The 18,172-nt window shown below is 46.9% G+C and overlaps 1 protein-coding gene across 2 annotated transcripts; it reads right to left on the reverse strand.

Annotated features, from left to right (window-relative positions):
* Positions 1-474: 474 nt before the first annotated feature.
* On the reverse strand, positions 475-16,319 carry LOC143277265 (kelch-like protein 18). Of its 2 annotated transcripts, none has more exons than XM_076582053.1 (9): positions 16,199-16,319; positions 14,942-15,149; positions 12,980-13,244; positions 11,496-11,671; positions 9,189-9,521; positions 5,792-6,020; positions 4,872-5,012; positions 3,873-4,065; positions 475-707 (listed from the first exon to the last, which is right to left on the reverse strand). In XM_076582053.1, exons 2-9 carry the CDS (start codon positions 15,074-15,076, stop codon positions 485-487), a joined length of 1,695 nt encoding a protein of 564 aa, XP_076438168.1. In that variant the 5' UTR covers positions 15,077-15,149; positions 16,199-16,319; the 3' UTR covers positions 475-484. The 2 variants fall into 2 exon arrangements, with proteins under 2 accessions (XP_076438168.1, XP_076438169.1); XM_076582054.1 differs by lacking the exon at positions 16,199-16,319 and adding an exon at positions 15,858-16,181.
* Between the last annotated feature and the right edge of the window lie 1,853 nt (positions 16,320-18,172).

Consider the following 18,172-nt stretch of genomic DNA (forward strand, 5'->3'; position numbering starts at 1 on the left):
CTGAACAGACACAACCCAACTGTACAGACACACTCTCTGATTCAGAGTGACGTGTAATTCTCTGAACAGACACAGCCTCACACTCTCTGATTCAGAGTGATGTGTAATTCTCTGAACAGACACAGCCTCACACTCTCTGATTCAGAATGACGCGTAATCCCTGTTACAGACATGATGCCTGATTCAGAATGACACACAGTCCCTGTTAAACAGACACAATCCAATATTCAGAATGACGCATTATTCCTCCACACAGACACAATCCAATATTCAGAATGACGCATTATTCCTCCACACAGACACAATCCAATATTCAGACTGACGCATTATTCCTCCACACAGACACGATCGATTCAGAATGACACACAATTCCTCTGCGCAGACACGAAGATCTCCAAGTCTCCACAGCCGGAACTGCAGGAGAGGAGGAGAGGAGGGGAGGGGGGGGGGGGGGCTGTCACCACCACTCCTACCCCCTCCCCCGTCACACGACGGCGGCACCACAGCCGGCCCTGGGCACGATCATGTTGCTGATGTAGGTCCAGTGGTCCGTGTCGGGGTCATAGGTCTCAGCGTCACTCAGTCGGTTCTGGCCGTCAAAGCCGCCGCACACGTAGATACGGTTGTCGAACACGGCCACCCCCGCCCACGCCCGCGGCTTCTGCATGGGGTGGATGGTGGTCCACTGCCGGGTCACTGTGTTGAACCTGGGGGTGGTGGGGGGAAGATGACGGTAATAATGATAATAATGGATACTTCCTGGAGGGGGAGGGGCGAAGGGGGGGGCGGGGGGGAACATGATGGTAATAATAACAATGGATACTTCCTGGAGGGGGGAGGGGGGGGGAACATGATGGTGATAATAACAATGGATACTTCCAGGAGGGGGGAGGGGGGAGGAAACATGATGGTAATAATAACAATGGATATTTCCTGGAGGGGGGAGGGGGGGAGGAAACATGATGGTGATAATAACAATGGATACTTCCTGGAGGGGGGAGGGGGGGGAACATGATGGTGATAATAACAATGGATACTTCCAGGAGGGGGGAGGGGGGAGGAAACATGATGGTAATAATAACAATGGATATTTCCTGGAGGGGGGAGGGGGGGAGGAAACATGATGGTAATAATAACAATGGATACTTCCTGGAGGGGGGAGGGGGGGGAGGAAACATGATGGTAATAATAACAATGGATATTTCCTGGAGGGGGGAGGGGGGGAGGAAACATGATGGTGATAATAACAATGGATACTTCCTGGAGGGGGGAGGGGGGGGAAACATGATGGTAATAATAACAATGGATACTTCCTGGAGATGGGGGGGGAGGAAACATGATGGTAATAATAACAATGGATACTTCCTGGAGGGGGGGGGGAGGAAACATGATGGTAATAATAACAATGGATACTTCCTGGAGATGGGGGGGGGAGGAAACATGATGGTAATAATAACAATGGATACTTCCTGGAGGGGGGAGGGGGGGAGGAAACATGATGGTAATAATAACAATAGATACTTCCTGGAGGGGGGGAGGAAACATGATGGTAATAATAACAATGGATACTTCCTGGAGGGGGGAGGGGAGGGGGGAAACATGATGGTAACAAAAAGAATGGATACTTCCTGGAGGGGGGGGGGGGAACATGATGGTAATAATAACAATGGATACTTCCTGGAGGGGGGGAGGGGGGGGAAACATGATGGTAATAATAACAATGGATATTTCCTGGAGGGGGGGGGGAGGAAACATGATGGTAATAATAACAATGGATACTTCCTGGAGGGGGGAGGGGGGGGAGGAAACATGATGGTAATAACAATGGATATTTCCTGGAGGGGGGGGGAAACATGATGGTAATAATAACAATGGATACTTCCTGGAGTGGGGGGAAAGATGATGGTAATAATAACAATGGATACTTCCTGGAGGGGGGAGGGGGGGGAGGAAACATGATGGTAATAATAACAATGGATACTTCCTGGAGGGGGGGAGGGGGGGGGAAACATGATGGTGATAATAACAATGGATACTTCCTGGAGGGGGGAGGGGGGGGGAAACATGATGGTAATAATAACAATGGATACTTCCTGGAGGGGGGAGGGGGGGGGGAACATGATGGTGATAATAACAATGGATACTTCCTGGAGATGGGGGGGGGGGGAAACATGATGGTAATAATAACAATGGATACTTCCTGGAGGGGGGGAGGAAACATGATGGTAATAATAACAATGGATACTTCCTGGAGGGGGGAGGAAACATGATGGTGATAATAACAATGGATACTTCCTGGAGGGGGGGGAAACATGATGGTGATAATAATAATGGATACTTCCTGGAGGGGGGGGGGGAAACATGATGGTAATAATAACAATGGATACTTCCTGGAGGGGGGAGGGGGGGAGGAAACATGATGGTAATAATAACAATGGATACTTCCTGGAGGGGGGAGAGGAAACATGATGGTAATAATAACAATGGATACTTCCTGGAGGGGGGGAGGGGGGGGAAACATGATGGTAATAACAATGGATACTTCCTGGAGGGGGGAAGGGGGGAGAAACATGATGGTAATAATAACAATGGATACTTCCTGGAGGGGGGGGGGAACATGATGTTGATAATAACAATGGATACTTCCTGGAGGGGGGGGGAACATGATGGTGATAATAACAATGGATATTTCCTGGAAGGGGGAAGGGGGGGGAAACATGATGGTAATAATAACAATGGATACTTCCTGGAGGGGGGAGGGGGGGGAAACATGATGGTGATAATAACAATGGATATTTCCTGGAGGGGGGGGGGGGAAACATGATGGTAATAATAACAATGGATACTTCCTGGAGGGGGGGGAAACATGATGGTAATAATAACAATGGATAGTTCCTGGAGGGGGGAGGGGAGGGGGGGGAACATGATGGTGATAATAATAATGGATACTTCCTGGAGGGGGGAGGGGGGGGGAAACATGATGGTGATAATAATAATGGATACTTCCTGGAGGGGGGAGGGGGGGAGGAAACATGATGGTAATAATAACAATGGATACTTCCTGGAGGTGGGAGAGGAAACATGATGGTGATAATAATAATGGATACTTCCTGGAGGGGGGAGGGGGGGGGGAAACATGATGGTGATAATAATAATGGATACTTAACTCACACCAGATGAAGGTCCCTGATCGAGGCCCTACTATTTACAGCCGTTTCAGACGAAGGGCCACAATACGGACTTTAGACAGTTTTGACTTTTTGGAGTGCACCCAATTTATATAATGACGTTATAGGCTAAGAATATCTTAACTGACCTTCCCATTCCCCACTGTGACCAATAAATGCTGAGTGTGTTGCTGTGGTCGCCAGCAGGAGAGCTATTTTCATGGTGACTGGTTCATGTGAACTATGCGTGTCAACAGTGGCGTCTGACCTAGTTCCTTCTCAGTCACAAGGCAGACAACAGAATTAGTTGTTTCAAACTCTGTGTGCTTTCCTCGGTTTGTTGACAAGTCATTCGTGTGTGCAAATTTTGAACAAAAACTGTGGACACTGTCATCATCTCACTGTATGATACGTAAGACGGGAGGAAGTTTCATACTTTGCCCCAACTCAGCTACAACACACCTCAGCCACACACACACATACACAGAAACACCTACACACACTCACCCACACACACAAACACCCACACACAACGACCACCGCAGCTGCCCACCTGTCCAAGAGGTCAAAGTACTGGTCAGTGGGTTGGAACCGACCCCCCCCTCCATGCCCCCTCCCCCCCAACCCCTGCCCCCCCCCCCCCCCCCACACACACACACATACACACACCCAGACCCACACAGAATGACCACGATAGCTGCCCACCTCTCCACCAGGTCAAAGTACTGGTCCGTGGGTCGGAACCGACCCCCAAAGGCGTAGATGTAGTGATCCAGGGCCACCAGCACCAGCCCTGACCGTGCCTTCTCCATCTCTGCTGTCAGCGTCCACTCCTGGCTGTCAGGGTCATAGCACTCCATGCTGGCTCTGTCCGTGTGTAGGATCTTGTCATAGCCCCCTGTGGACATGTCATAGCCCCCTGTGGACATGCATAGCCCCCTGTCTGTGGACATGTCATAGCCCCCTGTCTGTGGACATGTCATAGCCCCCTGTGGACATGTCATAGCCCCCTGCCTGCGGACATGTCATAGCCCCCTGTGGACATGTCATAGCCCCCTGTCTGTGGACATGTCATAGCCCCCTGTGGACATGTCATAGCCCCCTGTGGACATGTCATAGCCCCCTGTCTGCGGACATGTCATAGCCCCCTGTGGACATGTCATAGCCCCCTGTCTGTGGACATGTCATAGCCCCTTGTGGACATGTCATAGCCCCTTGTCTGTGGACATGTCATAGCCCCCTGTGGACATGTCATAGCTCTCGATCTGTGGACATGTCATAGCCCCCTGCCGACATGTCATAGCCCCCTGTGGACATGTCATAGCCCCTTGTCTGTGGACATGTCATAGCCCCCTGTGGACATGTCATAGCCCCCTGCCGACATGTCATAGCCCCCTGTGGACATGTCATAGCCCCCTGTCTGTGGACATGTCATAGCCCTCTGTCTGTGGACATGTCATAGCCCCCTGTGGACACACACACTCCCGCACACACACACACACACACACACACTGACCAGCCACACACACACACACACACACACACACACACACACACACACTGACCAGCCACACACACACACACACACACACACACACTGACCAGCACACACACACACACACACACACACACACTGACCAGCCACACACACACACACACACAAACTGACCAGCCACACACACACACACACACACCCTGACTGACCAGCCACATAGATCTTGCCGTCACACACGGTCACCCCAGCACCAGCTCTCTTGCCCTTCATGCTGGGGGCCTCGGTCCAGCGGTTGTGTTTGGGTTCAAACCTCTCCACAGTGCTGAAGCTGGCTGTACGGTCCTCCCCCCCTGCACCCACACAGCACACAGCACTGGGTTCACATCCCTCCATCACACTCAATTCATAGTATTGGTGCCACCCCCCCCCTCCCCCCCTGCACCCACACAACACACAGCACTGGGCGTCACATCCCTCCATCACACTCAATTCATAGTATTGGTGCCACCCCCCCCCCCCCCCCTGCACCCACACAACACACAGCACTGGGCTTCACATCCCTCCATCACACTCAATTCATAGTATTGATGCCACCCCCCCTCCCCTCCCCCCCTGCACCCACACAACACACAGCACTGGGCGTCACATCCCTCCATCACACTCAATTCAAATTCTTGTGACATGCTCCTGTCATACTAAGGTAAAAAAAGAAATAAAATAAAAACCTGCTGATACCAACACAAGACTTAGGACTTGATGACACCCAAGAACTGAACAACCTACCTATGGCGAACAGGTACCCCCCCCCCCCCCCCCCCCGAAAGGTAACCTTTAAAACCCAAAAGGTATAACATATCTTTCTTGTGACATGCTCCTGTCATACTATGGTAAAAAACAAACAACCAAAAACAACCTGTTTATACCAACACAAGACTTACAACTAGATGATACCTTCCCCAAGACCTGAATCACACACCTATGGTGTACAGGTACCCGCAGAGGCAAAAGTTAACTTTTTTGTAACACGCTCCTGTCATACTATGGTTAAAACAAAAAACAAGCAAACCTGTGGATGCCAACACAAGACTTAAAACTTGCTGACACCTTCCCCAAGACCCGAACCACCCACCTATGGCGTACAGGTAGCCCCCGACAGCGGCCACAGCCACGAAGGAGCGAGCTTTGTGCATGTCGGACATCTGGTACCACTGCTTGAGGACGGGGTCGTAGCACTCGGTGCAGCGAAGGTACAGTGTGTCGTCCTGGGAATCGGCCATGGCACACTCCCCCCCCACCGCGTACAGCAGTCCGTCAAGGCTGGCCGCCCCTACTGCTGTTCTGGCTGTATGCATGTCCAGCTGGAAGGTAGACAGCAGAGAGAGTAGAACAGGATAGAACGGACTAGAACAGAACAGAACAGGAAAGAACGACATCCACAGAACAGGACAGAATGGAACAGAACAGAATATTCCCCACTGCTGTTCTGGCTGCGTGCAGGTCCAGCTGGAAGATACAGAGCAGACATAGAACAGGATAGAACAGGATAGAATGACATCTATAGAACAGGATAGAATAGAACAGAATATTCCCCACTGCTGTTCTGGCTGCGTGCAGGTCCAGCTGGAAGATATAGAGCAGGCATAGAACAGGATAGAACGGCATCCATAGAACAGGATAGAATAGAACAGAATATTCCTCACTGCTGTTCTGGCTGCGTGCAGGTCCAGCTGGAAGAAACAGAGCAGACATAGAACAGGATAGAACAGGACAGAACATCTATAGAACAGGATAGAATAGAAGAGAACAGAATATTCCCCACTGCTGTTCTGGCAGTGTGCAGGTCCAGCTGGAAGATATAGAGCAGGCATAGAACAGGATAGAACGACATCTATAGAACAGGATTTGTATTTGTATTTGGTATTTCTTTTTATCATAACAGATTTCTCTGTCTGAAATTTGGGCTGCTCTCCCCAGGGAGAATGTGTCGCTACACTACAGCGCCACCCATTTTTTGGTATTTTTTCTTGCGTGCAGTTTTATTTGTTTTTCCTATCGAAGTGGATTTTTCTACAGAATTTTGCCAGGAACAACTCTTTTGTTGCCATGGGTTCTTTTACGTGCGCTAAGTACATGCTGCACATGGGACCTCGGTTTATTGTCTCATCTGAATGACTAGTGTCCAGACCACCACTCACGGTCTAGTGGAGGGGGAGAAAATATCGGCGGCTGAGCTGTGATTCGAACCAGTGCGCTCAGATTCTCTCGCTTCCTAGGCGGACGTGTTACCTCTAGCCCATCACTCCATATGATAGAATAGAACAGAACAGAATATTCCCCACTGCTGTTCTGGCAGTGTGCAGGTCCAGCTAGAAGATACAGAACAGATATAGAACCGGACACAATAGAATAGAACCAAATACTTCTCACTGCTGTTCTGGCTGTGTGCATGTCCAGCTGAAAGACACAGACACAGAATAGAACAGGACAGGATGGAACAGAACAGACTATGTCCCAGCTGAAAGACACAGATTAGGACAGAACAGATTAGGACAGAACAGATTAGGACAGAACAAAATAGAACAATGTCCCTCCATTGTCTTTGCTGGGTGCATATCTAAAATAATTATAAAAAAGAAGTAATGATAATAATACTAGTACATTTATGATGCACTTCCAGACCTCTCAAAGCACTTCACAATAACAGGTCAGACAGTGAACGACAGCAAAGGGCTTGTTTCTTCAAGACAGGACTGTACAACAGACAGTCCAAACAGTGAACAGACAGTGAACGACAGCAAAGGGCTTGTTTCTTCAAGACAGGACTGTACAACAGACAGTCCAAACAGTGAACAGACAGTGAACGACAGCAAAGGGCTTGTTTCTTCCAGACAGGACTGTACAACAGACAGTCCAAACAGTGAACAGACAGTGAACGACAGCAAAGGGCCTGTTTCTTCCAGACAGGACTGTACAACAGACAGTCCAAACAGTGAACAGACAGTGAACAACAGCAAAGTGCCTGTGTTTCTTCAAGACAGGACTGTACAACAGACAGTCCAAACAGTGAACAGACAGTGAACGACAGCAAAGGGCTTGTTTCTTCAAGACAGGACTGTACAACAGACAGTCCAAACAGTGAACAGACAGTGAACGACAGCAAAGGGCTTGTTTCTTCCAGACAGGACTGTACAACAGACAGTCCAAACAGTGAACAGACAGTGAACAACAGCAAAGTGCCTGTGTTTCTTCCAGACAGGACTGTACAACAGACAGTCCAAACAGTGAACAGACAGTGAACGACAGCAAAGGGCCTGTTTCTTCAAGACAGGACTGTACAACAGACAGTCCAAACAGTGAACAGACAGTGAACGACAGCAAAGTGCCTGTGTTTCTTCAAGACAGGACTGTACAACAGACAGTCCAAACAGTGAACAGACAGTGAACGACAGCAAAGGGCCTGTTTCTTCAAGACAGGACTGTACAACAGACAGTCCAAACAGTGAACAGACAGTGAACGACAGCAAAGGGCTTGTTTCTTCCAGACAGGACTGTACAACTGACAGTCCAAACAGTGAACAGACAATGAACGACAGCAAAGGACTTGTTTCTTCAAGACAGGACTGTACAACAGACAGTCCAAACAGTGAACAGACAGTGAACGACAGCAAAGGGCCTGTTTCTTCAAGACAGGACTGTACAACAGACAGTCCAAACAGTGAACAGACAGTGAACGACAGCAAAGGGCCTGTTTCTTCAAGACAGGACTGTACAACAGACAGTCCAAACAGTGAACAGACAGTGAACGACAGCAAAGGGCTTGTTTCTTCAAGACAGGACTGTACAACAGACAGTCCAAACAGTGAACAGACAGTGAACGACAGCAAAGGGCTTGTTTCTTCAAGACAGGACTGTACAACAGACAGTCCAAACAGTGAACAGACAGTGAACGACAGCAAAGGGCTTGTTTCTTCAAGACAGGACTGTACAACAGACAGTCCAAACAGTGAACAGACAGTGAACGACAGCAAAGGGCCTGTTTCTTCAAGACAGGACTGTACAACAGACAGTCCAAACAGTGAACAGACAGTGAACGACAGCAAAGGGCTTGTTTCTTCAAGACAGGACTGTACAACAGACAGTCCAAACAGTGAACAGACAGTGAACGACAGCAAAGGGCTTGTTTCTTCAAGACAGGACTGTACAACAGACAGTCCAAACAGTGAACAGACAGTGAACGACAGCAAAGGGCTTGTTTCTTCAAGACAGGACTGTACAACAGACAGTCCAAACAGTGAACAGACAGTGAACGACAGCAAAGGGCTTGTTTCTTCAAGACAGGACTGTACAACAGACAGTCCAAACAGTGAACAGACAGTGAACGACAGCAAAGGGCTTGTTTCTTCAAGACAGGACTGTACAACAGACAGTCCAAACAGTGAACAGACAGTGAACGACAGCAAAGGGCTTGTGTTTCTTCTGACCACACACACACAGCCATTGACCACCAACAGCACAAAGCCACTGACCATCTCAAACCACTCGTTGGTGAGGAAGTCAAATCTCTCCATGCTGCTCAGCTGGCAGTGCGTGTTGTTGCGGCCGCCAATGACGTAGATGCAGGGGGGCTGCGCTCGTGGCGTGATCCTCTCCAGCTCGCGACTGTCCTGCTTGGTACGGATGGCGCGGCTTATGAGCAGCTGGCACTGCTCGCAGGTGTGGAAGAACTCGGACTTGAGCACTATGTTCTCCAGGAAGGGCAGGTCCAGCAGGGCCAGGCGGATGTTCTGCAGGATCTTGCAGGCACACAGCTGGCGGGGCTTCGAGTCGTGCCGGATCCATGCACATGCCGCCTCAAACACCTGGGACCGTGACACACAGCACACCGTGACACACAGCACACCGTGACACAACACACCATGACACAGCACACCACATGACTGGGGCACACTACACACCATGACTGGGACACCATGACTGGGACACACAGCACATCATGACTGGGACAACACACAACACACCATGACTGGGACACACAACACACCATGACTGGGACAACACACAACACACCATGACTGGGACACACAACACACCATGACTGGGACACCATGACTGGGACAACACACAACACACCATGACTGGGACACACAACACACCATGACTGGGACACACAACACACCATGACTGGGACACCATGACTGGGACAACACACAGCACACCATGACTGGGACAACACACTACACACCATGACTGGGACACACAACACACCATGACTGGGACACACAACACACCATGACTGGGCCACCATGACTGGGACAACACACAGCACACCATGACTGGGACACACAACACACCATGACTGGGCCACCATGACTGGGACACACAACACACCATGACTGGGACAACACACAGCACACCATGACTGGGACACCATGACTGGGCCACCATGACTGGGACACACAGCACACCATGACTGGGACAACACACAGCACACCATGACTGGGACAACACACAGCACACCATGACTGGGACACACAACACCCCATGACTGGGACACACAACACACCATGACTGGGACACACAACATACCATGACTGGGACACCATGACTGGGACAACACACAGCACACCATGACTGGGACACACAACACCCCATGACTGGGACACACAACACACCATGACTGGGACACACAACACACCATGACTGGGACACACAACACACCAGTGGATATCTACTTCCTAGCTGGACATACTGGCTCTAGGCCACCTCACCAACAGAACTAATCTGTAACACAATGCACACCAACACCACTAAAAACATAACTCATTAGTGTCCAGGACAGCAAACCCCTTTAATATGCTTTAATTCCATTCATTAACTTCATGAAATACACAACCATAACCCACACTGCCTCTCACAAATACTTCTACACTTGCATACACACTATATACACCAGCCCAAACACACACTTAAATCACACATCACACTGGCACATGTGTACCATACTTGAAACAAGTTTTTCCATTAAGTGACACAATTATGAATCAATGATCTGTAAGTTTTAGGTGTCTTATGAAGTAAAGTTTCAATAACTTTCCATACTTGTCACACTAGTGGAAGGACATTTTAAAAAGAAAGGAAAAAGAAATCACCTTAGAACACCACAACACATACATGCCAACATGCACAGGCACACAAAGACACTCTCTGGCAATTGTGGATACCTGATTTTCATTGGTCACGGGTAATGCTGTATAAATGATTTTCATTGGTCACGGGTAATGCTGTATAACTGATTTTCATTGGTCACGGGTAATGCTGTATAAATGATTTTCATTGGTCATAGACAATGCTGAACACCTGATTTTCATTGGTCACGGGTAATGCTGTATAACTGATTTTCATTGGTCATGGGTAATGCTGTATAACTGATTTTCATTGGTCATGGGTAATGCTGTATAACTGATTTTCATTGGTCACGGGTAATGCTGTATAACTGATTTTCATTGGTCATAGGCAATGCTGAACACCTGATTTTCACTGGTCATGGGTAATGCTGAATATCTGAATTTCATTGGTCATTGACAATGCTGAATACCTGATTTTCATTGGTTCTGGGCAAATGCTGAATACCTGATTTTCACTGGTCATGGACAATGTTGAATACCTGATTTTCATTGGTCACAGACAATACTGAATACCTGATTTTCATTGGTCACAGGCAATGCTAGATACCTGATTTCCATTGGTTACGGGCAATGTTATTACCCAATTTTCATTGGTCACAGGCAATGCTGAATACTTGATTTTCATTGGTCACATGCAATGTTGAATACCTGATTTTCATTGGTCACATGCAGTTTGTCACTCTGCAGCAGACCAATCAGCTGGTCCTCTGACAGCTCCAGGAACTCTTCAGTGTGGGAGACCAGCAGGAAGTTCTGGAAGATGAACTCTCGGGCTGTGGCCTCCAGCTCTGTGCAAGAGTACATGTCTGCAAACCGATGGATTCCTGCCCACAACAATGGTAATAGTACATGTCTGCAAACTGGTGGATTCCTGCCCACAACAATGGTTAGAGTACATGTCTGCAAACTGATGGATTCCTCTCCACAACAATGGAAAGAAACAGTACATGTCTGCAAACCAATGGATTCCTGTCCACAACAATGGTTAGAGTACAACTGATGGATTCCTCTCCACAACAATGGAAAGAAACAGTACATGTCTGCAAACCAATGGATTCCTGTCCACAACAATGGTTAGAGTACATGTCTGCAAACCGATGGATTCCTCTCCACAACAATGGAAAGAAACAGTACATGTCTGCAAACCGATGGATTCCTCTCCACAACAATGGAAACAGTACATGTCTGCAAACCGATGGATTCCTGTCCACAACAATGGTAACAGTACATGTCTGCAAACCGATGGATTCCTGTCCACAACAATGGAAACAGTACATGTCTGCAAACCGATGGATTCCTGTCCACAACAATGGTTAGAGTACATGTCTGCAAACCGATGGATTCCTGTCCACAACAATGGAAACAGTACATGTCTGCAAACTGATGGATTCCTCTCCACAACAATGGTTAGAGTACATGTCTGCAAACTGATGGATTCCTCTCCACAACAATGGTTAGAGTACATGTCTGCAAACTGATGGATTCCTCTCCACAACAATAGTTAGAGTACATGTCTGCAAACCGATGGATTCCTGTCCACAACAATGGAAACAGTACATGTCTGCAAACCGATGGATTCCTGTCCACAACAATGGTAACAGTACATGTCTGCAAACCCACGGATTCCCCACCCCCCTTCCTTCACAGCCCCCCTCTACCCCCACCCCACCTCTACGCCCCCACACAGACTGAGCAGGAAGTGAACATCCCTCCCCTCTCCTCCACAGCCTCCCCTCCACCCCCACCCCTACACACAGACTGATCCAGACAGTTGTAGGGTGTGAGGTGTGACTACAGGAAGTGGACGCCCCTCCCCTCTCTCCTCCACACCACCCCCACCCCTGCACACAGACTGACCCAGACAGTTGTAGGGTGTGAGGTGAGACTGCAGGAAGTGGACGCCCCTCCCCTCTCTCCTCCACACCACCCCCACCCCTACACACAGACTGACCCAGACAGTTGTGAGGTGTGACTACAGGAAGTGAACGCCCCTCCCCTCTCTCCTCCACACCACCCCCACCCCTACACACAGACTGACCCAGACAGTTGTAGGGTGTGAGGTGAGACTACAGGAAGTGGACGCCCCTCCCCTCTCTCCTCCACACCACCCCCACCCCTACACACAGACTGACCCAGACAGTTGGCAGGCGTGAGGTGTGACTGCAGGAAGTGTGCACACATGTTGCGCAGGGAGGTGAGGCCCAGAAGACTGGCCCCCTGCAGGACGCGCTGCACGTTTTCCACGCTGATGACGATTGAGCAGGTGTACATGAAGTCCAACAGCAGCTCCATGGTGTCGGCCTCAATGCCCTGCATGTCCACCACGTCCCGCCCAGACTCCAGCATCCCGTTGGTGAACATGGCCCGCAGGTAGGGGCTGTAGCCCGCTAACACCACCTGGCAGGGAGACAGTGCACTGTGTTGGGATGTGTTGTGTTGGGCTGTGCTGTGTTGGGATGTGTTGTGTTGGGCTGTGCTGTGCTGGGATGTGTTGTGTTGGGCTGTGCTGTGCTGGGATGTGTTGTGTTGGGCTGTGCTGTGTTGGGATGTGTCGTGTTGGGCTGTGCTGTGCTGGGATGTGTTGTGTTGGGCTGTGCTGTGTTGGGATGTGTTGTGTTGGGCTGTGCTGTGTTGGGATGTGTCGTGTTGGGCTGTGCTGTGCTGGGATGTGTTGTGTTGGGCTGTGCTGTGTTGGGATGTGTCGTGTTGGGCTGTGCTGTGTTGGGATGTGCTGCGTTGGGATGTGTCGTGTTGGGCTGTGCTGTGTTGTGTTGTGTTCAACTGTATTGTACTGTATTGGAATGCAGTGTTGCATTGTTCACTGTATTGCATTGTATTGCACTGTATTGTATTTCACTGTATTGCACTGAACTGTATTGTATTGTATTGCGCAGAATTGCAATGAATTATATTGCATTCAACTGTATTGTATTGTATTGACTATTGTACCGAACTGTATTGCAATGTATTGTATTGCATTGAACTGTATTGTATTGCGAAGCATTGTATTTCACTATATTGTATCGCACTTTTTTGCTTTTGTTTCTTCTATTGCACTCTATTGCAATGCATTGTACTGCATTGAATTTGAACTGTATTGTATTGTAAAGCATTGTATTCCACAATCTTGTATTGTATTGAGCTGTATTGTTTTGCACTGTGTTGCAGTCCAGTGTATTCCACTGAGTGTTATGCACTGAACTGTATTGTCTTGCATTGTATTGTATTCCAATGTATTGTACTGAAATGCATTGAATTGTACCGTGTTGTATTGCAATGCATTGTATTCGACTGTACTGTATTGTATTGAACTGCACTGTATCACTCTGCATGCATTACAGTGAACTGTATTATAATATTGTATTGCACTGTATTGAACCCACTGTGTTCCACTGCATTGTACTGCACTGCATTGCATAGTATTGTAATAAACTGTATTGTAGTGTATTGTATTGCATCACACTGTATAACACTGCACTGCATATTACATTGTACTGCATTCCACAGGTGAACATGGCATACAGGTAGGGGCGACAGCCACCAGCACTACAGCAGTACCTGTCCGAAAATATCATGATGATCATATTGATACTAAGATCACCAGCAGGCACTGTCCATCCATAAAATTCTATTGTATTTTATTCAAGTGTTTATAATTTTTATTGTATTGTATTGTACTGTACTGGGTTGAGTTGGGATGGGTGTTATGTGTTGTGTTGTGTTGTAACTTGTATTGCATTGTGTTGTTCATCATCACTTCAGGTTGTATTGAATTTAATTGTATTGTAATGCATTGTACTGTAAATTATTGCACTACAAAAAAAAAAGTAGTACATTATATTGCACTGTATTGTCACAACAAATTGTGTGTGTGTGTGCGTGTGTGTGTATGCGTGTGTGTGTGTGTGTGTGTGTGTGTGTGAGAGAGAGAGAGAGAGAGAGAGAGAGAATAGATAGAGAGAGAGAAAGAGATAGAGAGAGAAGACAAATACAGAGGAAAATCAGACACACGCTGACACAGACAGAGAATGAGAAAAAGAAACAATGACAGAAAGACACATGCAGTGAGACGCACACAGAGATCGTCTGTCCACCTTATGTGCCGGGAATTTGGTTCCACTGACACTGAGCACAATGTCACACAGCTGCTCCTGCAGTCGTAACTCATGCATGACGCTGAAGGCTTTGGCGGCGTGGCTGTGCACATGGAAGGTTCTGGAATCAATCATGGTGCTGCTGCTCTTCACTGTCAGTGACTGGTAAAAATCTTATCTTCACTCGCAGACGGAACTGGAACAAAATCTGAAAACAAAAAGGGAAAGTAAATTTTGCACAATTGTTATACAGGGAATATAAAAATAAAATGAAAAGTTATTTTCTTTGTTTGTTTTGTTTTATGAGAATATCTTAGAACTGACTGAACTGAAGCAGAATAAGGAAAGCAAGTTTTGTTGTTGTTTATCATCAGTTTATAACTAAGTGATGTTTTTTGTTACAGGGAATGTCTCAGAACTGACTGAACTGAAGCAGAGCTACGCGTTCTAGTATCAAGAAATCAAATGCACAAGCTTGATTTTTTTTCTTCAGTTCAAAAAGATTCTATTTTGATTTTTCTCTTCTTTGAATAGTTTTAGGCGCACATAATTAAAAACAGAATTGTGTGAAGTCAGAAAAGCAAGATATACACAAAGTAGTCATGCAGTAATCAGAAAAGGAATGTACTTCCAATTCTGGTTACTGGTCTAGATTACACAATACACTGCTGTAATTTAAATAAGTCAAAAACTCCTGTTTTATTACACAACAGTGTCAACACACTGCTGTAATCTGAATAAGTCAAAAACTCCTGTTTTATTACACAATACACTGCTGTAATCTGAATAAGTCAAGAACTCCTGTTTTAACAGGTGACCTGGTTGAAACAAACTCGTCACAAGGCATCACATCAGCAGCGCAGCTACACAACTGTTGATGTAACAGATGAAGAAAGTCATCACAAGATCTTCTTACCTCAGCAGCACTTGACTGCTGACTGCATTGCCGTTTGCACTCGACTACTGTTGCCGTGTTGGTCTCAAACAGTCAAAGGCATCGTTTTTAATCCTCGAAATTAACAAAGGCAATCGATTCAGTTAAGTCAATGAACTATCCGATATGTGCGAAGTGTTTCACTTTAAAGAAGACACAATTGACACCACCACAAGGCGCTGTACTGATCGATAAATTTTGATCAATAAACGTGATACGTATCTCGTAAGAGCTTCATATGAAGGACGACTTACTCCAAGTTATCATCGTTAAATAGACACTTCCACAGATGAAATGATAAAAATCTGTAGTTGTATAATTACCTGCAATGCCCAGACTGTGTAAACTTATGTCTAAAACATATAAGCGTTGTAATATTAACCACAAATGGACTGCAATGTCGAATGCATTTTTCCCTTGAAAACAACAGCAAAATTTATCAACCGGAAGTTTTTGTTTTAATGTATTAAGTTGCCTCCCCTTGTTGCCACAATATTCAGCATCTGTGAAAAAATGTCTCCCACAGACACATAAACCAGGTCGTTAAATTCCAGTCATCATTATCACACAGAATTCCTGTAATGCTGAGTGTCAGAAAATTTTCTAGTAACAACAGTAAATTAACTTGATTTCGTTTCCACTATTTTTTCTTGTATCTACCTTTTTATTTCATTTTGCTACATTTTATTGTATTTTATTACATTTTATTGTATTTTCTTATCATATCCCCTTGAGTATTTATCCTGAAGCACTCATGTGTGTGGAGTATTGTTATTTATTTATTTATTTATTTATTTGAACAGATCGAGACAGGCAGACTGATTGAGACAGAAAAAGATGGAGAGACATAGACGGAAAAGATGCGAGAGACTCGACACACAGAGAGAAATAGCGGAGACAGACTAGAGACAAAGAAACAGACAGAGAGAGGGAGAGAGAATGATGACAAAGACAGACAGACAGAGAGAGGGAGAGAGAATGATGACAAAGACCTGAGAGACATGAGATGACAGACAGCGAGACAGCAGAGATAGATTCGAGACAAGCCAGCGAGGACAGAGAGAGGGAGAGAGAATGATGACAAAGACAGCGAGACAGAGAGGGAGAGGAGAATGATAGACAAAGACAGCGAGACAGAGGAGAGGGAGAGAGAATGATAGACAAAGACAGGAGACAGAGAGAGCGGAAGAGAGAATGATGACAAAGACAGAGACAGAGAGAGGGAGAGAGAATGATGACAAAGACAGAGAGACAGAGAGAGGGAGAGAGAATGATGACAAAGACAAGAGACAGAGAGAGGGAGAGAGAATGATGACAAAGACAGAGACAGAGAGAACAGAGAGAGGGAGAGAGAATGATGACAAAGACAGAGACAGAGAGAGGGAGAGAGAATGATGACAAAGACAGAGAGACAGAGAGAGGGAGAGAGAATGATGACAAAGACAGAGACAGAGAGAGGGAGAGAGAATGATGACAAAGACAGAGAGACAGAGAGAGGGAGAGAGAATGATGACAAAGACAGAGAGACAGAGAGAGAGGGAGAGAGAATGATGACAAAGACAGAGACAGAGAGAGGAGAGAGAATGATGACAAAGACAGAGAGAGAGGAGAGGGAGAGAGAATGATGACAAAGACAGAGAGAGAGAGAGAGAGAGAGAATGATGACAAAGACAGAGAGACAGAGAGAGGGAGAGAGAATGATGACAAAGACAGAGAGACAGAGAGAGGGAGAGAGAATGATGACAAAGACAGAGACAGAGAGAGGGAGAGAGAATGATGACAAAGACAGAGAGAGAGAGGAGAGAGAATGATGACAAAGACAGAGACAGAGAGAGGGAGAGAGAATGATGACAAAGACAGAGAGACAGAGAGAGGGAGAGAGAATGATAGACAAAGAGAGACAGACAGACAGACAGACAGAGAGAGGGAGAGAGAATGATGACAAAGACAGAGAGACAGAGAGAGGGAGAGAGAATGATGACAAAGACAGAGAGACAGAGAGAGGGAGAGAGAATGATGACAAAGACAGAGAGACAGAGAGAGGGAGAGAGAATGATGACAAAGACAGAGAGACAGAGAGAGGGAGAGAGAATGATAGACAAAGACAGAGAGACAGAGAGAGGGAGAGAGAATGATAGACAAAGACAGACAGACAGAGAGAGGGAGAGAGAATGATGACAAAGACAGAGAGACAGAGAGGGAGAGAGAATGATGACAAAGACAGAGAGAGGGAGAGAGAATGATGATAAAGACAGAGAGACAGAGAGAGGGAGAGAGAATGATGACAAAGACAGAGA

This window comes from Babylonia areolata, chromosome 33 (genome assembly GCF_041734735.1).
Source record: "Babylonia areolata isolate BAREFJ2019XMU chromosome 33, ASM4173473v1, whole genome shotgun sequence".
In the NCBI taxonomy this organism is placed as follows: Eukaryota; Metazoa; Mollusca; class Gastropoda; order Neogastropoda; family Buccinidae; genus Babylonia; species Babylonia areolata.

Coding starts and splice junctions, on each gene's coding strand:
- LOC143277265 (XM_076582053.1), bottom strand. CDS start 15,076: ATGATTGATTCCAGAACCTTCCATGTGCACAGCCACGCCGCCAAAGCC. Junction 13,245..14,941: donor CCAAATTCCCGGCACATAAG/GTGGACAGACGA, acceptor TCTCCCTGCCAG/GTGGTGTTAGCGGGCTACAG. Junction 11,672..12,979: donor CACGCCTGCCAACTGTCTGG/GTCAGTCTGTGT, acceptor TGTTGTGGGCAG/GAATCCATCGGTTTGCAGAC.